This window comes from Pleurodeles waltl, chromosome 6 (assembly GCF_031143425.1).
Source record: "Pleurodeles waltl isolate 20211129_DDA chromosome 6, aPleWal1.hap1.20221129, whole genome shotgun sequence".
Lineage (NCBI taxonomy): Eukaryota > Metazoa > Chordata > Amphibia > Caudata > Salamandridae > Pleurodeles > Pleurodeles waltl.
In genome coordinates, this window is record NC_090445.1 from 300,036,790 (window position 1) to 300,058,886 (window position 22,097).

General features: G+C 47.2%; 1 protein-coding gene across 1 annotated transcript in view; it reads right to left on the bottom strand.

The window, feature by feature from the left end:
* Nucleotides 1–22,097, bottom strand: part of LOC138301536 (olfactory receptor 5AR1-like) — a 134,541-nt gene that overhangs the window by 43,647 nt on the left and 68,797 nt on the right. Inside the window, exon 2 of the mRNA XM_069242052.1 lies at nt 4,116–4,186. Coding sequence (XP_069098153.1) covers nt 4,116–4,186 — 71 coding nt within the window. The remainder of the gene's footprint in view (nt 1–4,115; nt 4,187–22,097) is intronic.

Here is a 22,097-nt window from a genome sequence, read left to right on the forward strand (position 1 = left end):
TGAAGAAAAACTTCAAAATAAAGACTAAGTCAGAAGGTAACTTTTTGACCGAGGCCTCCCGCGACCTGTAGCCGAGCAGGGCTCCATCGCGGTCGGCCTGAAAGTTTGACTTTGCCCCGGTCCTGGTGCAACCAGATGACCCGATTGGCGCTTTTTGTTTCTAAGCGCTAGAAAAGTAATAATTCTTTAAAAATTCATATCTCCGGTTCCCCTGAACCGATTTTAATCGTTTTTGTGTCATTTTAAAGATAAAAATATAAACTATTTTTATAAATTGGTTTTGGATTTTTAAACTGTTTCCTGTGTTTTATTTAATTACTGTTTTGTGATATTTGAATGCTTTACACTTTGGCCCTCATTACAACTTTGACGGGCGGCGGAGGCCGCCCGCCAAAGTTGCGCCGCAGGAATACCGCACCGCGGTCTGAAGACCGCGGCCGGCATTCTGAGTTTCCCGCTGGGCAGGCGGGCGGCCGCCTTAAGGCCGCCCGCCAGCCCAGCGGGAAACAACCTTCCCACGAGGACGCCGGCTCGGAATCGAGCCGGCGGAGTGGGAAGGTGCGACGGGTGCTACTGCACCCGTCGCGTATTTCACTGTCTGCTATGCAGACAGTGAAATACAAGCGGGGCCCTCTTACGGGGGCCCCTGCAGTGCCCATGCCATTGGCATGGGCACTGCAGGGGCCCCCAGGGGCCCCGCGACACCCCCTACCGCCATCCTGTTCCTGGCGGGCGAACCGCCAGGAACAGGATGGCGGTAGGGGGTGTCAGAATCCCCAAGGCGGCGCAGCATGCTGCGCCGCCTTGGAGGATTCTGACGGGCAGCGGAAAACCGGCGGGAGACCGCCGGTTTTCCTGCACTGACCGCGGCCAAAGCGCCGCGGTCAGAATGCCCTAAGGGGCACCGCCAGGCTGTCGGCGGTGCTCCCGCCAACCGCGAGCCTGGCGGTCACAGACCGCCAGGCTCGTAATGAGGGCCTTTGTCTCCTAAGTTAAGCCTTGACGCTCGTTGCCAAGCTACCAAGGGTTGAGCTGGGATTAATTTACTGAGACCTAACTGTACCTATGTGGAGGTTAGTGGCTTGTTGCTAGGTGTAGGTACCTACCTGCCCTACCAATAACCCATTTTCCAACAGATAGCCTATAGACTACAAATATGTCAGCACTGTAATAAACAAGGATGACTGAATATTGATCCACTTGTGTAGGTATCTGTAGGAGGCTGGTCTGGTTTGCAGTGGGTACTTACACCTTATACCAGGTCCTGTTATCCCTTATTAGTGAAATGTAGTCAGTGTCTGGCAGCTAGAGATAGCTTGTAGCAGAGCAGCCAAGGCTGAACTAGGATACATTCAAAACTCTTGCAATACCACTGTAGTCACACAGTACGCACACACATGAAAGAAAATACTTGGGCCCATATTTATACTTTTTGACGCAAAACTGCGCCGGCGCAGTTTTGCGTCAAAATTTTTACAGCGGGCTCACACCATATCTGTGCGCCGGACGGGTGTCAAATTTATACTTTGACACACGACGGCGCAAATCACAGGTGTGAGTCATTTTTTTTTTACGCACACCACTGCAGCAATTCGTAAAGCAAAACAACGCAAACGCGACGTAACTTGCATTATGACTCCGCACACTGTATATGCGACTTTTTTTTTAGCAATTGCGCCAATAATCGCCGCAAACACAGCCATATCTGCAGAGGAGAGCCAAAATGGATCCCAGATGCCCCTACAGCCCCCAGGAAGATGATAACAGACCAGGAACCAGCCAGGAGGACCCACACAAGAACCAGGACACCTTTAAGAAGAAAAGAAAGTGTCGCTTCAGTGCAGCGGAGCAGGAAATTCTGGTTAAAGAGGTGACGGAACACCAGCACCAACTGTTTGTCACATCAAAATTGCCTATTAGTAGGAGAGAGGCCATATGGCAACAAATTGTCGACAAGATCAACAGTGTGGCAGAAGTACGCAGAACAGTCATCGAGTGCAAGAAATGCTGGCATGACTGCAAGTGCAGGATCAAGGAAAAAATGGCCAGGAACAGGAAGGCAGCACTGCAGACTGGAGGTGGGAGTCCAGCACACCAGGAGCCCCTGGACCACATGGAGGAGATGGTCGCAGCCGTCATCCCTGAGGAGATCGTCACAGGGATTCAAGGACAGGACAGCGCAGATTACCAGGAGACAACTCACATGCAGGGTAAGTCGCATGGGGAATTACCATGCACTAATGTCAACTACAACTGGGGGGGATACTGACCACATAATGCATGGGAGTCATCATATACATGGAGTGGCATGGGCAAAAGGGGATGGCATGGGGGCATGGCCTGCACAGACAGAAGCTGGGACACACCATTACACTACACCCATGGGGGCATGCTGCCATGCCAACAATGGAGCAAAAGGAAAGCCACGCCAGGAGGGAAGGGCACAATGTCAAACTGACATCCCGGCACACGTCAGCCACCATACCCCCTACATTAACTAGGGCCCTAATAACAACCTCTAGCCATACTGAAAACTGGAAAGTAAAAGCGACAACAGTTGCCACTACCACCTCCACTCTGTGTGCAGCTCAAGTAGCCAATGGCAGTAACTTTCCCATGGATCATTCACACCTAAATTACAGGGTCGAGGATGACAGCTCCAGTAATCCCCTGAAAAAAGACAAAGGCCCCAGTACTGTCAAATGTTAATGCCCATAGTTGTCGCTAACATCAGCCAATGTCAACAACAATAGGAGCTACACAGCACAAAGGACATACCCATGCTGCACATGTCAGCGTCCATCCTGTGCCTGGGTCACAATGTAACATCCCAAATGGCATACTGCTCAGACAACAGCATTGAGGGGGAGGACACATGTAACTGGTCACTGAAATACACCTGCACATTCAGAGCAGGAAATAGGACACTGCTACGATTATCAGGGCAATCCAATCTACCACACATTCCCAACATCAGCTTTACACATTACCAATGCCAACATCCATATTGTGCCATAACAATGCTATGCATAGGATATGCCACATGTCAACTACATTTAAGTGGATGTGAAAGATCAGAGACTGGGGCAGGTCCAGATTAGTAAGTGTGCTGCCAGTGCCATCAGAACACCCACAGCCAGTGATAGGGCTCACCATGAGAATGGATGTAGACGAAGGGTTGAGTAGGACAAGAAGATGGCAAATCACTATTTGGCCTAAAACAATACTAGAGGAGATGATGCAGAAAAGTCCAATAACCTAATACTATACATGTGACATGCAGGTGGGCCATAGGCCTGGGAGTATGTCCATCTTAAAAGACCGGAACATCAACCCCCCACCCCCCATTATGAGACGGGACACATGGAGGACAGCACATACTAACCTACACACAGACTATACTATCCTAAACAAATATATATTTTTTTGTATTTTTTAATTTTTATTATTTTTATGTATTTTGTTTGTATTTTGTTTTTTTTAAACACACAAGAACCCCAACATAGAACTCCACCCACCCACCCACACACTTAATAAGTAAAAATAGAAAGACGAATGACCCCCCACCCACTAACACTAACTAAACTAACAGACTATACTAACCTAACACTAATCCCCCTAAGCCCACTGAATATGAGAACAAGGAAAGAGGAGGGAGGGGAGGGAATCATGTCCATTTACACAAAAGTCTAGAGGTTGGCCCTCCGGAGTGTCCGCTTAATCGACTTCACACGCCTGTTTATGTGGCGAACGTCCCGGCTCAGATTGCTTATCTTACGCAAGACACGGTCCATCTTCCGGTCCAGTTCCTGGAATGCTGCAGGGTCAACTGTTGGTGCTGGGGCTGTCTGTGTACCTGTGGAGGAGGTATGTGCATGTGTGGAGCCAATGCCAGTGGGCTGCAATGCAGCTGTTGCAATGCTGGGGCCTGGGAGTACAGCAGACATATGGACAACAGTCCCCGCTGTGGGTGGGGGCACCTGGGTAGAACCGGTGGTTGCGCTGGCGGTGGCTGTGGTGGGCAAAGTGGGGCCACCCTGTGGTGAAGCCCACCATGCTCCGGAGGCCCGTTCCTTCTGGTATCTACGGCCCATCCTCCTGAACCCCGACTGTACCTGCAGTATGTGTTTGTACCTCATGGCCCGCCTCTGGAACTCATGGACCTGGACGGGTGACATGTTTGCAGCTGTGAAGACAAAGGGCAACAATTTACCATAGGAACTGCATTGTGTGAAATGGCACAAACGGTCAATCTGACAATACATCTACTGTACTTGTAACAGCTCATATCACCATACAGATCATTGAATGTCTCTGAGGAAGTACATGGCAGGCCTGCCTACAAAGGTCATCTCACACATAGCACATCCAAAACCTACAAGATGGGTAACAACTGGCATTAACTTTCCATCTGAGTTCTGACAGTTGTCAGCTAACATTCATGCTGCACATCCTCCGCCAATGCCTGGGTTACAGATGTCAGTGTATGTGATGAAAACTAAAGCCACATGGTCTGCAAGTTGTAATTGGACTTGCTAGTACAGTACTCATGTGCCATACCTGAGTGTGTATAGTAGGTGCTGACCAAACATTCACTTATTCACATGTATGTGTAACATACTGGTAGCATCAGTCCTGTGTTTGAGGGGGGAGTGAAGAAACAACAAACAATTCCAGACAACATGCACACCCAGGAGTGTATAGAAAGCTCAACACGTGTTTGGCTCCACACACACACCACACGTAAGGTCTATCAACAATTAGGAGTCTGCAAAGCCTTGACCAATCCACACATGTCAGGAAATGCAGACCTTGGTCCACATCATATACTTTCAGTAAGGCATGACTTTCAACAGACACAGAGTAACAGGAACACCCATGATCATGATTTGCATGCACACCTAGGCCATTGCACTCAAGTTCCACATACTTGTAGTACTACATGTGGAAATACATGCTGCCAGAAAGTTCAACCTACAGTTTCATAAGTACATTGGTGAAGAGGGAAGCTGAAGTCTTTTGGAAAGCGATTTGCAGTACCAATCTGGGAGAATGTGAATCTGACATGCAGACTCAATCTGAGATGAGTTCCAGTGCGGATCTTATTGAAACAAGTGTTATCAACATGACTCACCCCAGTCCTCATTGCGGGCCCTACAGGAATGGACTACAATCCCTAGAAAATACAATTGGATATGCATTGGTCAACTCAAAATTTTCTGAGAACTGAAAACCCACTCATGGAAGTAGACAAATGATTGGCCAGCGCATCACACCTTGCTATGTGTTCAACACACAGGAGTCCATCACACATCACCAGCAAACACAACCCATAACAGACATATCAACACTTACTGTAGTGGTCGGGGTCCTCAAATCGAGCCATCTCTCCCACAGTGTAGGGTGCTGGTCCACCTGTAAAGCATGGAAGGACAAATTTGCTCAGAATCTGTGCACTGACCAACAATTTCAAAGACAAATACAATGTGTAAGCTGACATAAGTAATGAAAGCCATTCAGACATGATCATACAGCATCGGATATATCATGGCCAACATGTACATAGCATGGGTCTCGTGTGACAGTTACACACATATCTACACACATGCAGTGGCCCTGACTATCATGTGTTAGCAAACATGCCCCTTCATTAGTGAACAGAAATGATAATGGTGTGTAATCGTCCTATCATGTGCATCCAAGAGAGACATCCAAAGGCTGGTTACTTGAGGCCTGCATTACCTGTCAAACAGCCTATGTGGCCATGACACATTTATGACATATAGGTACAATGTACAGAGGGGCAGGGACTTTTGTAAGCCCTCATGTTGTTACAGTTTCTTCATTTGATGTGGCCCAGCAATGGTGATTTGCACCAAACCTAGATATATGAACCCTTGTGCATACCTTTGGATTGCCATCCCTAATCAGAATGTGGCACAACACACTCCAAATACCAGTCTAAGAAGTTAACTGAGGGCACCTTACACCTTTTCCCAATGTTTTCTAATCCAGATCTGACATGTATCCAAAAAGATGAAGGATCACAATAATCCCTAACAATCATAGAACTTCCGTGAACGCTTTCCTTACACACTCACCAGACACTAATGAGACATATGTCTGGGCCACATTGCTATCTTCAATTGACGTGAAGGCAGCACTCATTTTCTGCATCATGTTGTGTTTCCAAAGTCAGTCTAGCTATTGTGTCAACAATAATTGCTATTATTTTAGTAAATCTATACTTCACTGGCAAATGTCACCTGTAGAGACATGATAGGCTCATCTTTTGTTTTGTTGTCTGACACAAAGGCGGCACTAAATTACATGAAGCAAAAAGTATCCTGTAACTTTGCAGAGCATGTGCTGCCTGACAGCTAGCATTTGTGATCCTTCACATAGTGCATCAATTACCCTGTATGTTTCCGCTGCAGTACACACAGTCAGCAACTTAGCTGGCAGATATTGTACAAATCATCTGATGTCACTACACAGCTTTTGATTGTGCACATTTACATGATCTGTACTCACCAACAGGGCCACCAATCAGTATACCCAGGTGGTCCAGCAGATCTGGCTCCCTGGAGATGAGGTCAGTCCAGCAGTGCTTCAGCTGGTGGTCATTCCTCTGGCTCCCATACACGCACAGCAAGTGGTGCAGCACCCTTCCCCACCGGACATTTCGTGCCTCAGTGTGATACCCCTGTATCACCCTGTCCCCTGCCTCGATCATGAGTGGGAGGAAATGGCACACCAGCCATATAAACCCCCCCAACTCCTCCTCACCCATCCTGCCAAGACGTGGCCTACCCGACATCTCAGCACAGAAAAGGGGAATAGGTGAGAAAAAAGAAAGGAGAAAATGGGGAAAGTAGGAGTATGAAAAAACAAAGTAAACTTAACAACTAAAAGAGCCCAACTATCCTCAAACTAGCACTACCCACAACAGACTCCCACAAACAACAAAAACACTACTATACTGGACAAATGTAAACAAAACACACTCAGACAGTATAACACAACAATATTTATTTCACAAACCAAAAAGTAAGATAACACACAGGACACAAAAGCACACGATCACTGGATAACACTCTGAACACAGCCACACAGTCTAGAAGAATCACAGACTGCAAAGTGAAAGTGAAAGTACACCAACTGTACAGAATCAGTAAGCAGGATATCCTATTACATCACATCCTGCATAAAACGTCAGCCGTTTTTATCGTTATGCGTCATTTTTTCACGAATACAGATTGAGCATCATATTTTTCGACGCACAGGAGTCAAGATTATGCTGCTTACAAATAATAGTACTTTTTGGTTACAATTATTTGAATGCAGCATAATTTTCACTCCTGTGCATGGAAAAATATGACGCACAAGCTGTATGTGTGAAAAAATTACGCATAACGACAAATACTTCTCAGTTTTAGTGCATTAACTGGCTTTGTGGCATGTTTCAATATTAATGGAAGGTTACATTTGGGACACAACTGGGATAGGCTGCTTGCAACGACTTTGGTGATTGATGGTGTATGTTCATATGTGAGACATCATACTGCATCAGACAATGCACCACTACTTCCTTAACCTGTTAGGTGCGGGCGTCGGCCACTGGCCGACGCCCACACACCCTCCCTGGTGCGGGTCACGACCAGTGGCCGACACCAGGAAGGGTATCAATAAATCCTCGGGTGCGTCGCACCCGAGGATTTTTTTTTTTTTTAAACCCCCCCCGGGAGACACGGAAGCTTCCGTGTCTCCCCCCGCCCCCCCACCCGCCCCTTTGTGACGTCAGCGCACCTCGCGGCGAGCTGACGTTGCAAAGGTGTTTTCCCCATCAAAGCAGGAAGCAGCCTTGCGGCCGCTTCCTGCTTTGATGGGGAAAACGGCCTTTCTCACGTTCGGGAAGGCCTCGTAAGAAAGGGGAGTGTCTCCCCTTTCTTACGAGGCCTTCCTGAAAGTGTTTCCTGGCCCCCGATCGCAGCACAGCACAGGGGATTGTTTTTTTTTTTTTTTTTAAATAATAAAAAAAAATAAAAAATGACAGGGGGTCGCCCGTGGGCAGGGTGACCCCCTGTGGGGGCAATTTTTTTTTTAGATGTTGTAGGGTTTCCCTGGGGGCCATTTTGGCCCCCAAGGAAACCATACAACAACTAAAAAAAATAGATCTATATATAGATCTATATTTATATATCTATGTAGATAGATATATCTATGTACATGGATATATCTATAGATATATCCATGTACATAGATATATATATATATATAGAGGTAGATCTATATATACCAAAGAGATTTATAAAGTGTGCTACTCACCTGTGAGGGTCTCAAGGCGCTTGGGGTGGGGGCGGGGGGAGGGAAAGGGGCTGGGAGGTTCACTGTTCGAAAAGCCAGGTTTTGAGGCCCTTCCTGAAAAGAAGTAGGTTTTGGGTCTTGCGAAGGTGGGTTGTGAGGGCGTTCCAGGTTTTGGGTGCAAGGTAGGAGAAGGATCTGCCCCCGGTGGTGGTGTGTTTGATGCGGGGGACAGAGGCGAGAGAGAGGTCAGCTGAGCGGACGTTTCGTGTGGGGGTGTGGAAGGTGACTCTCGTTGAGGTAGGCAGGGCCTGTGATGTGGAGTGATTTGTGTGCGAGGATGAGGATCTTGAAGGTGATCCTTTTGTCAATGGGGAGCCAGTGGAGGGATTTGAGGTGTGGAGAGATGTGTTCGTGTCGGCGGAGGTCGAGGATGAGTCATGCTGCTGAGTTCTAGATGCGTGTAGTTTGCGCTTGAGTTTTAGAGTGGTGCCGGCGTAGAGGGCGTTTCCGTAATCAAGCCTGCTGCTGATGTGTGCGTGAGTGACAGTTTTTCTGGTCTCTGTGGGGATCCATTTGAATGTTTTTCAGTATACGGAGTGTGTTGAAGCATGAGGAGGTGAGAGCGTTGATTTGTTGGGTCATCGAGAGGGAGGAGTCTAGGATGATGCTGAGGTTGCGTGCGTGGTTGGCGAGGGTGGGTGCAGGGCCTAGCGTGGTGGGCCACCATGAGGGGTCCCAGGTGTTTTTGTGTGGGCCAAAGAGGATTATTTTGGTTTTGCTTGAGTTGAGTTTCAGGTGATTGGCTGTCATATATATATCACTTTTGTCAATATGTGTGTGGTTTCCCTGGGGGGAAAAGGGTCCGACTTGTCTAGTGGCAGTTTTAGTGCCATAAAGAAGCGCAGAAGGTTTATATGCCTACTGCAAAGAGCAAATCTGTATTTTATGTAAATAGCTGAGTACATTAGCAAAGTCTATGGAGAGATGAAGGGCACTTTTGCTGGGTGGTAATGAGGGAATCCGAGGAGGAGGGAGTGGGAGCACCAATAATGATTGTTGGACTGGGCGCAGGAGGTGCTAAAGACTGTGACGAATGGTATGTGACAAGGTGTTTTTTGAGTGTCTTGAAAGTACGTGCTGATTGAGGGAAGAAGCGCAGGTAAGGTGGCCTCTACTGTTGCACGTATCTCACACACCATCGATTTTGTGACTGTCTACGTAGGCTAGTGTTTTAGAGCAACAGTTTAGCCAATAGCAGAGATGGCATCTTGATGGATGACTGCTGCCTACACTCGGGTTATAGAGGACCGCTCTGACATAGGATCAGAGACTGAGACATCAGATACTGAGACAGCATCTGAGGGATAGGACAATGGCGCAGACTCTGGGAGTGATTTTTCAGTCAGAGGAGTCCCATTCGATAACTCCTCTTCCAGTACATTATGAGGGAGGTGATGAGGACAGTCCTGCTGTCCCTTCGCAAGCTGTTTGTGCAACTGGGTAATAGTGGGTTAGGTCAACCCAGAGAGCAGGTGAATGCGGCGGCAAGCAGAGAGAGAGTGCTCTCTTGGGAGCTCCCCAATTTAGTTCAGCCCCAAATTCCACCACCCAAATCATATTGTGGAGACATCAAAATTATCCATGGCAAAACAAACTGGTTTTGTAAGGCAGGCACCTGTGTTTTTGGTCCTGGATTCGGCGGCCATATAGAGAAACACACTAAACCCAAACATTTCTGGAAACTAGACATTCAGGGGAGTCCAAAGAGGTGTGACTTGTGTGGCTTCCCCAAAGTTTTCTTACCCAGAATACCCTGCAAAGCTGAAATGTTGAAAAAAAACTAAATTTTTCTCGCATTTCTGTCACACAAACTACAGGAATATGCTGGGATCCACAATATTCCTACCACCCAGTGACTCCTCACCTGTCCTGATAAAAACACTACCCCACTTGAGTGCTACACCTAGTGTCTGTGTCAGGAATGGATCACCCCAGGGTCAACAGCTGCCTCACGTAAGGACCAACATTGACCGTTGTGTGATCTATTCCTGTTGCAGGCACCAGGCCTAACCACACAAGTGAGGTATCATTTTTATCGGGAGGCTTGGGGGAACGCTGGGTGGAAGGAAATTTGTGGCTCCTCTCAGATTCCAGAACTTTCTGTCACCGAAATGTGAGGAAAACTTGTTTTTTTAGCCACTTTTTGAGGTTTGCAAAGGATTCTGGGTAACAGAACCTGGTCCGAGCCCCACAAGTCACCCCTCCTTGGATTCCCCTAGGTCTCTAGTTTACAGAAATGCACAGGTTTGGTAGGTTTCCCTAGGTGCCGGCTGAGCTAGAGGCCAAAATCTACAGGTAGGCACTTTGCAAAAAACAGCTCTGTTTTCTGTGATGTGTCCACGTTGTGTTTTGGGGCATTTCCTGTCGCGGGCGCTAGGCCTACCCACACAAGTGAGGTATCATTTTTATCGGGAGACTTGGGGGGACGCTGGGTGGAAGGAAATTTGAGGCTCCTCTCCGATTCCAGAACTTTCTGTCACCGAAATGTGAGGAAAACTTGTTTTTTTAGCCACTTTTTGAGGTTTGCAAAGGATTCTGGGTAACAGAACCTGGTCCGAGCCCCGCGAGTCACCCCATCTTGGATTCCCCTAGGTCTCTAGTTTTCAAAAATGTACAGGTTTGGTAGGTTTCCCTAGGTGCCGGCTGAGCTAGAGGCCAAAATCTACAGGTAGGCACTTTGCAAAAAACAGCTCTGTTTTCTGTGATGTGTCCACGTTGTGTTTTGGGGCATTTCCTGTTGCGGGCGCTAGGCCTACCCACACAAGTGAGGTATCATTTTTATCGGGAGACTTGGGGGGACGCTGGGTGGAAGGAAATTTGAGGCTCCTCTCCGATTCCAGAACTTTCTGTCACCGAAATGTGAGGAAAACTTGTTTTTTTAGCCACTTTTTGAGGTTTGCAAAGGATTCTGGGTAACAGAACCTGGTCAGAGCCCCGCGAGTCACACCATCTTGGATTCCCCTAGGTCTCTAGTTTTCAAAAATGTACAGGTTTGGTAGGTTTCCCTAGGTGCCGGCTGAGCTAGAGGCCAAAATCTACAGGTAGGCACTTTGCAAAAAACAGCTCTGTTTTCTGTGATGTGTCCACGTTGTGTTTTGGGGCATTTCCTGTCGCGGGCGCTAGGCCTACCCACACAAGTGAGGTATCATTTTTATCGGGAGACTTGGGGGGACGCTGGGTGGAAGGAAATTTGAGGCTCCTCTCCGATTCCAGAACTTTCTGTCACCGAAATGTGAGGAAAACTTGTTTTTTTAGCACTTTTTGAGGTTTGCAAAGGATTCTGGGTAACAGAACCTGGTCAGAGCCCCGCGAGTCACCCCATCTTGGATTCCCCTAGGTCTCTAGTTTTCAAAAATGTACAGGTTTGGTAGGTTTCCCTAGGTGCCGGCTGAGCTAGAGGCCAAAATCTACAGGTAGGCACTTTGCAAAAAACAACTCTGTTTTCTGTGATGTGTCCACGTTGTGTTTTGGGGCATTTCCTGTTGCGGGCGCTAGGCCTACCCACACAAGTGAGGTATCATTTTTATCGGGAGACTTGGGGGGACGCTGGGTGGAAGGAAATTTGAGGCTCCTCTCCGATTCCAGAACTTTCTGTCACCGAAATGTGAGGAAAACTTGTTTTTTTAGCCACTTTTTGAGGTTTGCAAAGGATTCTGGGTAACAGAACCTGGTCAGAACCCCGCGAGTCACCCCATCTTGGATTCCCCTATGTCTCTAGTTTTCAAAAATGTACAGGTTTGGTAGGTTTCCCTAGGTGCCGGCTGAGCTAGAGGCCAAAATCTACAGGTAGGCACTTTGCAAAAAACAGCTCTGTTTTCTGTGATGTGTCCACGTTGTGTTTTGGGGCATTTCCTGTCGCGGGCGCTAGGCCTACCCACACAAGTGAGGTATCATTTTTATCGGGAGACTTGGGGGGACGCTGGGTGGAAGGAAATTTGAGGCTCCTCTCCGATTCCAGAACTTTCTGTCACCGAAATGTGAGGAAAACTTGTTTTTTTAGCCACTTTTTGAGGTTTGCAAAGGATTCTGGGTAACAGAACCTGGTCAGAGCCCCGCGAGTCACCCCATCTTGGATTCCCCTAGGTCTCTAGTTTTCAAAAATGTACAGGTTTGGTAGGTTTCCCTAGGTGCCGGCTGAGCTAGAGGCCAAAATCTACAGGTAGGCACTTTGCAAAAAACAACTCTGTTTTCTGTGATGTGTCCACGTTGTGTTTTGGGGCATTTCCTGTTGCGGGCGCTAGGCCTACCCACACAAGTGAGGTATCATTTTTATCGGGAGACTTGGGGGGATGCTGGGTGGAAGGAAATTTGAGGCTCCTCTCCGATTCCAGAACTTTCTGTCACCGAAATGTGAGGAAAACTTGTTTTTTTAGCCACTTTTTGAGGTTTGCAAAGGATTCTGGGTAACAGAACCTGGTCAGAACCCCGCGAGTCACCCCATCTTGGATTCCCCTATGTCTCTAGTTTTCAAAAATGTACAGGTTTGGTAGGTTTCCCTAGGTGCCGGCTGAGCTAGAGGCCAAAATCTACAGGTAGGCACTTTGCAAAAAACAGCTCTGTTTTCTGTGATGTGTCCACGTTGTGTTTTGGGGCATTTCCTGTCGCGGGCGCTAGGCCTACCCACACAAGTGAGGTATCATTTTTATCGGGAGACTTGGGGGGACGCTGGGTGGAAGGAAATTTGAGGCTCCTCTCAGATTCCAGAACTTTCTGTCACCGAAATGTGAGGAAAACTTGTTTTTTTAGCCACTTTTTGAGGTTTGCAAAGGATTCTGGGTAACAGAACCTGGTCAGAGCCCCGCGAGTCACCCCATCTTGGATTCCCCTAGGTCTCTAGTTTTCAAAAATGTACAGGTTTGGTAGGTTTCCCTAGGTGCCGGCTGAGCTAGAGGCCAAAATCTACAGGTAGGCACTTTGCAAAAAACAGCTCTGTTTTCTGTGATGTGTCCACGTTGTGTTTTGGGGCATTTCCTGTTGCGGGCGCTAGGCCTACCCACACAAGTGAGGTATCATTTTTATCGGGAGACTTGGGGGGACGCTGGGTGGAAGGAAATTTGAGGCTCCTCTCCGATTCCAGAACTTTCTGTCACCGAAATGTGAGGAAAACTTATTTTTTTAGCCACTTTTTGAGGTTTGCAAAGGATTCTGGGTAACAGAACCTGGTCAGAACCTCGCGAGTCACCCCATCTTGGATTCCCCTAGGTCTCTAGTTTTCAAAAATGTACAGGTTTGGTAGGTTTCCCTAGGTGCCGGCTGAGCTAGAGGCCAAAATCTACAGGTAGGCACTTTGCAAAAAACAGCTCTGTTTTCTGTGATGTGTCCACGTTGTGTTTTGGGGCATTTCCTGTCGCGGGCGCTAGGCCTACCCACACAAGTGAGGTATCATTTTTATCGGGAGACTTGGGGGGACGCTGGGTGGAAGGAAATTTGAGGCTCCTCTCAGATTCCAGAACTTTCTGTCACCGAAATGTGAGGAAAACTTGTTTTTTTAGCCACTTTTTGAGGTTTGCAAAGGATTCTGGGTAACAGAACCTGGTCAGAGCCCCGCGAGTCACCCCATCTTGGATTCCCCTAGGTCTCTAGTTTTCAAAAATGTACAGGTTTGGTAGGTTTCCCTTTGTGCCGGCTGAGCTAGAGGCCATAATCCACAGGTAGGCACTTTGCAAAAAAACAGCTCTGTATTTTGTGAAAAAATGGGATGTGTCCACGTTGTGTTTTGGGGCATTTCCTGTGGCGGGCGCTAGGCCTACCCACACAAGTGAGGTATCATTTTTTTCGGGAGACTTGGGGGAACATAGAATAGCAAAACAAGTGTTATTGCCCCTTATCTTTCTCTACATTTTTTCCTTCCAAATATAAGAGAGTGTGTAAAAAAGACGTCTATTTGAGAAATGCCCTGCAATTCACATGCTAGTATGGGCACCTCGGAATTCAAAGATGTGCAAATAACCACTGCTCCTCAAAACCTTATCTTGATCCCATTTTGGAAATGCAAAGGTTTTCTTGATACCTCTTTTTCACTCCTCATATTTCAGCAAATGAATTGCTGTATACCCAGTATAGAATGAAAACCAACTGCAGGGTGCACCTCATTTATTGGCTCTGGGTACCTAGGGTTCTTGATGAACCTATAAGCCCTTTATATCCCCGCAACCAGAAGAGTCCAGCAGACAAAACGGTATATTGCTTTCAGAAATCTGACATCGCAGGAAAAAGTTACAGAGTAAAACATAAAGAAAAATGGCTGTTGTTTTCAGCTCAATTTCAATATTTTTTTATTTCAGCTGTTATTTTCTGTAGGAAAACCTTGTAGGATCTACACAAATGACCCCTTGCTGAATTCAGAATTTTGTCTAGTTTTCAGAAATGTTTAGCTTTCCGGGATCCAGCATTGGTTTCACACCCATTCCTGTCACTAACTGGAAGGAGGTTGAAAGCACCAAAAATAGTAAAAATGGGGTATGTCCCAGTAAAATGCCAAATTTGTGTTGGAAAATGTGGTTTTCTGATTCAAGTCTGCCCGTTCCTGAAAGGTGGGGAGATAGTGATTTCAGCACCAGAAACCCTTTGTTGATGGCATTTTCAGGGAAAAAACCACAAGCCTTCTTCGGCGGCCCTTTTTTCCCATTTTTTTGGAAAAAACTAAATTTTCACTGTATTTTGGCTATTTTCTTGGTCTCCTCCAGGGTAAACCACAAACTCTGGGTACCATTAGAATCCCTAGGATGTTGGAAAAAAAGGACGCAAATTTGGCGTGGTTAGCTTATGTGGACAAAAAGTTATGAAGCCCTAAGCGCAAACTACCCCAAATAGCCAAAAAAGGGCTCAGCACTGGGGGGGAAAAGGCCCAGCAGCTAAGGGGTTAACTGGAGTTTGACGGTTGGCTGATGCACTAGATGACCATATGTGTGGCCTACATATATGTCTTCCACAATTTGGCCAGGTTTGCCATCAGGAGAGGATAGCAAGGTGACATACATGGGTACAATACCTCAATGTCTATGGCTCAATGTGTGTGCAGTGGCCACTAATGTAGTTGTTGACCCAGTGTGTGTGTGCATCACAAGATGCATTCTTAAACATATGCTAGTTGAATGTGTAGTCAATGTGTCCATACCATAGATGCAAGTCAATGTGGAAATTAGATAGGACATGTGTTAGTCATACATGTAGCAACATCCATTGTGTGCCCTCCCAAGGTTTTGGGTAACGTAGACACCACAAATGGAAAAGCATGCACCAGATAGATGGCAGAAACTTGGCCATGCCAATTGTCCACAATGTCACCATCCTATGGTCCTAGATTTTTGGTACCTGCTTCCTAGGCACTCGTTGGTGAATCTCACAGTGAGTCAGGCAAATGCTTTGACAAAGTGGGTACCATGTAATTGTCCCTGACAGCCAAAGGTGAACCGGAAATGTATAATGATGCCACAGTTGAGGTCATATAACTGAGCTACAACTCTCCAGTGGCTGTGGTGGACCAGCATACGAGGCAGCCTGTGTCCACATATTTCCAGTGATCAATTGCACAGAGGTGTCTTGTTCATTGTGTGTGGACCAATGTTGATCCTGTATACATTTTTGAGGTGTATGTTGTCACTGTTACGTCCAGGTCTCATCATGAGTCAGTGGCAGCTATTCCTGTATCTACTGAGTATCCGTCGGAGATCAATGTGAGTAAAGTCAATGAGGACATGCAAACCTACATGGGGATGGTCCCACCCTGTCACTGAAGATGTGTCATGAAACTGTAAACAGGGCAACCTTGGTGGGCTGAGTGAGATAATGTCTCAGGTGTCATGTTCCGGCAGGTGTCATTACAACATTTGTACACAGGTTGGCCTCTGTAATTCCCACTGCATCTGGGAACATCTTAGCCTCTGTGCTGATTATTTTAGCAGCTATTCACCACACACGGCCCATCAATATGTTGTGTACAATGCAATTCAGCGTGTGAACTGTCAGGGTCCTAACATGTGTAGGCTTTTCATGGATATTATCTGAGGTTGCTGGTTCTGCTGGAGGCCACGTACACAATCCCAGGCTATGGCCCAGGTACACTGTCACACTTTGTCGTTTGTGCATTAATGAGACCCAGACAAGGCGTGGCCCATGATTTTGATATTCAAGGAAAATGTAACAAATATGGTACAAATAAGTGGCAGATGATGCTATACAATGTATTTGAGTATGCATTGATGACGCACATGACAAAATACCCTCTGAGGAATAAGAAGTTTTGTAAAGCAAGTGTGGTATATATGTAGCCACAGGGAATCTTTAGGGTGACCCACAGACAGGTGCCAGTCAGACTGACAGGATGCAGGGTCAATCAGGATCCAGCAATTTCACAAGTTACATGATCAGTGGTCTGACTAAGACTGGTCGGAGGGAGAACTAGACAGTTGACATGTCAAACTGTGTATGTCCTGTGTTTTTGAGGGTGACACATGAACCTAAGGGCTGTGTTACACTGCTTCATTAGTAGCAATGCATAACGGTGTATTTGTCAAAATGTCAACTTCAATGCTGTTCGAGGCATCAGCAGGGGCAGTGTATGTTAAAATGGGTGGTGTGCATGGAGGTGATCACAGGTGTGGGCTGCATCAGTTTCTCACAAGTCCTGTAGATGAGATTTGCAATCTAATGGCCAACAGTACCTTTCTCACGGGAAGCAATCTACAGGTGATACCAGGGCTTAGAAACTCCAAGTCAGTGTATTAATTGAGCTGACGTCCATGCAGTCAGATAGTACTATGACAATGGTATACCATAGGAAAGGGTGTAGCACACTGGATTACTCTTGTTAGTCTGTGTGTGTAAGGGAGGGAATATCAGGGTACACATATTCGTATTCCAGGGACCCCTTCAGACAGGTGGGTTGTGACCAGGTGCATGGGTGTGTCAGGAGTTGGGGAATGGGCAGACATGTACATGGAATGTCATGTGCACAATGCTTGTCATATGTGTGGCACTTGTGCTGTCTATGTTCTGCTTATGTGGAACTCTAGTCACAGATAGTCATTGCAAAGATTGTATGTAGTTGGACTTACTGCTGTCAACGGTCTGGTCATACAATCCTGTTACTGAAGCGAAAGCACATCAACTGCCTGATGTATGAGGCTTTTTTTCCCCTTATTGAGTGATGGTGTCTTAGTTGTGTGCCATATGCTGCGATGAACCATGTTTCAAGCATTTATGTGTGTAATAAGTGTGGTCCTCTGCTATTGCCCTTCAAAGGTGAAATGTACAGGATCTCAGTCATTTACAGTGTGTATGTATGTGACCGTTGTATGATACGCATCACAATTGTTCTGGGATTTTCTGTGTCCTGATCAGTATATCAGCAATGTTCCATAAGGCAACACTCTTCTTCTGATAGTTTGAGCTAAAGGTGTGCACAAATGATTAGCCAGACCATGATGTGGTGAATATTATCGGTGTTTATTTACATTAGTTCATTAGGTGGTGATGGTGATTATATTTAAAAGAAATTGTTAACGATATGTTGGCACCTACGCAATCCAGCAGCCGTGTTTTGTTGTTCCCCTTCATGTTGCAGGCCGGCATCCTCCTCTTCCTCCTCTTCAGGCATGTGTGGGTCTGGGTCCAGTAGGGGAATGTTCCTTCTTATGCAAATGTTGTGCAGGATGACACATGTTAGGATGGTCTTACAGACCATTTCTGGGAAATATAGGAGGCTACCACCAGTGATGTCGAGGCGACTATGCTGCATGTCCTCCTATGTGCTTCAGTGTAGGCACGCTCTGCTGCAGTACTTGGGTTGCCAATAGGTGTTATGATCCATGGCTGGATCCCATACCCCTGATCAGCTGAAAGAGAAAGTGAATGGGATCATTTTGATGTAGCTTGGACCATTTATATCAGCTTGCATGGCAGTAGTTGTCTTGTGTTGTCTGTGATTCTTTTGTGTTATTGTATTGCATCCTAGGCTTGTAGGATGTACCATTTGCATTGTGTTGTTTCCTTGGCTGAACGAGTGTTTGGCTGCTGACCGGTTGTCAGCAGTATGTTTAGGGATTTGCAGTACAGTGTGCCCTCCCTTGCACTGTGACTTGTGATACAGGTGTCCCTGTGTCTTCATTGGGGGTGAGATGGTAGTTCCATATAGAGGTAACATTTGACAGTGTTGTTAACACATTCATATCAATGTACCATGTACATCCCATCCCTTTAGACTTATGCAATGGATTGATGTAAACATGATTGAGACGCTTACTAATTGCAAAGTGACATTTGGCAACCCACTCCAAACGTTGTGATCATAGACGTCTTAACATTAGGCTGTACAGTATTTTCAGATGTGTGACAGGTTCAATGGTGACCAATGAGACATGGCTAGCGATGTCACAACCTCAGTGTGTTCTTGTCGACATGTTGCAGTTGTGGTGTGTGTGTTGCGTGTCCTAGAGGGTTGCTGTGCATTGTGTATATTAGTAGGTTTTTGTATTTACCAACAAGTAGTCCATTGCCATACCGTCCATCCTGGAAGTGTTGATTGATAGTGCTGTGACGGAAGATGAAAGAGTCATGGACACTCCCAGGATATTTAGCCACAATGTTGATGATCATTCCTTGGTGATCAACAATGGCCTGCACATTCATGGAATGTGTGTGCTTCCTGTTGCGGTAGAGGTGTTCAGTTGTAGCAGGTGGCACAAGGCGTACACATATGCAGTCGATTGCACCAAGGACGAGTGGGAAGCCACTAATGAGATAGAACCCCTGTTTTGTTTCCTGCTGCTTCTGCAGTGTGTTAGGGAAGCAGATGTGGTGGGGTGCGAGTCTGATGATGGCATCCAGTACTTTGGGCAAAAAGGCAGAGAATGATGGCTGTGGTATTCCGGCAACCAGGGCACCAGTTGTTTCAAAAGAGCCACTTGCCAGCATGTGGAGTACAGCAAGCAGCTTGGTTTGTGTTGGGATGGTACGGGGTGTCAGAAAGATGGGTGCCAACTGTGGCTCTATGTTGCGCAGCAGGTGCTGAATGGCTTGCCAGTTCAGCCTGTACCTCTGGAAGATGTCATGTTCCCTGAGGGCATGAAGAGTTATTCTGGTGCGGAATATCCTCTCCTGCCTTCTGCACTGCCTTTGGGGTCCCTGCTCGTGTTGTGGTAGCTGCTATTGTTATTGCTGTGCTCTGCGTCTATGTGTATGCAGGATGAATAGCACCTCCATGTCTCCCTTTTGCTGCTCTGCTGTTGCTTCTGTGTGTTCTGATTAAATACAGGTGTGTTTGCCCCATTTTAACGCCTGCCCTGACCCAGGTGTTACATTTTGACGCAAATCGGGCTGTGCGTCATTTTTTGAGTCCGCATCCCGGCCATGCATCATTTTTGCCCGGAAGCATAAATATAGCGCACTGCCGTTTGAGTCATTTTTTGGACGGGAACGCCTACCTTGCATTTGATTAACGCAAGGGGGATTCCCGCCCACAAAAAACAATGCACATGCCGGGATTTTGACGGCCGCGGGCATCACAGTTTAAATATGGTGCATGGTTTGCGTTAGATGTGTGTCAAATTGTTTGACGCACATTCGGCGCAAACAGAGTATAAATATGCCCCTTGGTTTTACAAAAATAAAGGTACTTTATTTTGAGGCACAAATGCTGAAAATACCTTAGAGGCTATACTCCTTTAGAAGGTAAGTAATATACACAATAAATACACTAGTAACCAAAAACAGGTAAGTACACAGTCAGAAAACAGTGCAAATAGTGAAAATCGTAATAGGTTGCAATGGGCCTAGGGGGGACACAAACCATATACTAAAATAGTAGAATGTGAATGTTGGTTTCCCACCTAGGAAAGTGTAGTGTGTAGACAGGTGCTGGGAGTGTAAGAAAACACCAAAGGTAAGTAATAGAACCCACCCCAGAGCCCAGGAAAACAGGAGTAAATCACATTGACTTTCCTAGAACACATAAGAATACAAGGAAGAAGATATTGCAAGACCCAGAAGAGACTGCAAGACACCAACGATGGATTCCTCAACCTGAAGACCTGGGGAAGAAGGGGACCAAGTCCAAGAAGCACTAAAGAGTCCAGGGAGAACAGGAGCAACCCGGATGAAGGTGCAAATGGAGAACCACCAGTGAGAAGACAAAGGCCCTCATTACAACCCTGGCAGTCAGTGATAAAGCAGCAGTAATACTGCCAACAGTTCGGCGGTACAAAAAAATGGAATTATGACCACAGCGGAAACCGCCCACACAATTAGCCACATTAAGACACTGACCACCACGGCGGTAGCAACAAGCACCATGGCGGTAATCGCCAACAGCCAGGCGGAAGACAATGTTCCGCCCACTGTATTAAGACAGGCCTATCTGCCACCTTTTCTGGGGCGGTACCAACGACATCAAAGCACAGCGGAAACAGTACACAGAAGGCAAAGGACTCACCTCTGGAGACTCAAGGAAGAACCACGACGCCATGGAGTCCAAGTTGCACATCTTTCCCATGGTTGTATACCTCTTCATGCATTACGAACATCAATGCCAGTGAAGACGACCACGGTGAGTACTGCCGCCCAAGGGGAGGAAAAAGAGAGTGACACACACACGCAAAACGCAACACGTAACGCCCCCAACACCATACACTCAAACAGATGCAATAACTTCACATATCTACCCTGTACCCTTCAGGAAAAATGCAAGGACAAAAGGAATTAATTAAAGTGAGTGTAATAAGATAAATAAGTAGAAATACAGGATTCAAAATCAAAACAGTATATACATATATTCAAATGGAGGGACACTGCCCAGTCCTCAATGTCCACGGGCCACAGGGCCACATCACATAGGCCAAAGCCTCACCTCACTCCTGCAACAACACGGAGAGAACACTGCATGGGCATCAGGTCGAAAATACACAGGCACCTCAGGGGGGCAGGGAATAGAGGGGCACCTCAGCCAGAAGATGGTACAATGCCACTGGTCCTGGAGGGGGCTACATGCCCTGTGTGCTGTCCTGGGGAGTGCAAGGTCACAGTCTCTCAAGTGGGAGGGTGGCCCACTGCTTGGTCCTGGGGAGTGCAACGCCACAGTCTCCCAAGTGGGTGGTTTGCCCACTGCTTGGTCCTGGAGAGTGCAAAGCCACAGTCTCTCAAGTGGGTGGTTTGCCCACTGCTTGGTCCTGGGGAGTGCAAAGCCACAGTCTCTCTAGTGGATGGCTTCTCCACTGGTTCTGGAGGGGGCCTTGTGCCAAGTGTGCTTCATCCTGGCAAGGAAGGGGTGAGTGGATAGCTTCTTCCTCTGGTTCTGGAGGGGGCATTGTGCCCAGTGTGCTTCATCCTGGCAAGGAGGGGGTGAGTGGATGGCTTCTTCCACTGGTTCTGGTGGGGCCTTGTGCCTAGTGTGCTTCATCCTGGCAAGGAGGGGATGAGTGGATGGCTTCTTCCTCTGGTTCTGGAGGGGGCCTTGTGCCCAATTTGCTTCATCTTGGCAAGGAGAGGGTGAGTGGATGGCTTCTCCACTGGTTCTGGAGGGGGCCTGGTGCCCTGTGATGCAGCACTTGGGGAGTGCAAGGCCACAGTCCCTCACCTGGGTGTCACACCTACAGGATTTGCAGGGACCAGGACTCACTACAGCCAATGGAGGCAGGACTACACACTGCCTGCCGGCGGAGACAGCTGCTCAGTAGTGGCAGTGGCGGTGCTGGTGGCAGTGCTGGCAGTGGTGGGGGAAGGCTCCAGCCTTTCCC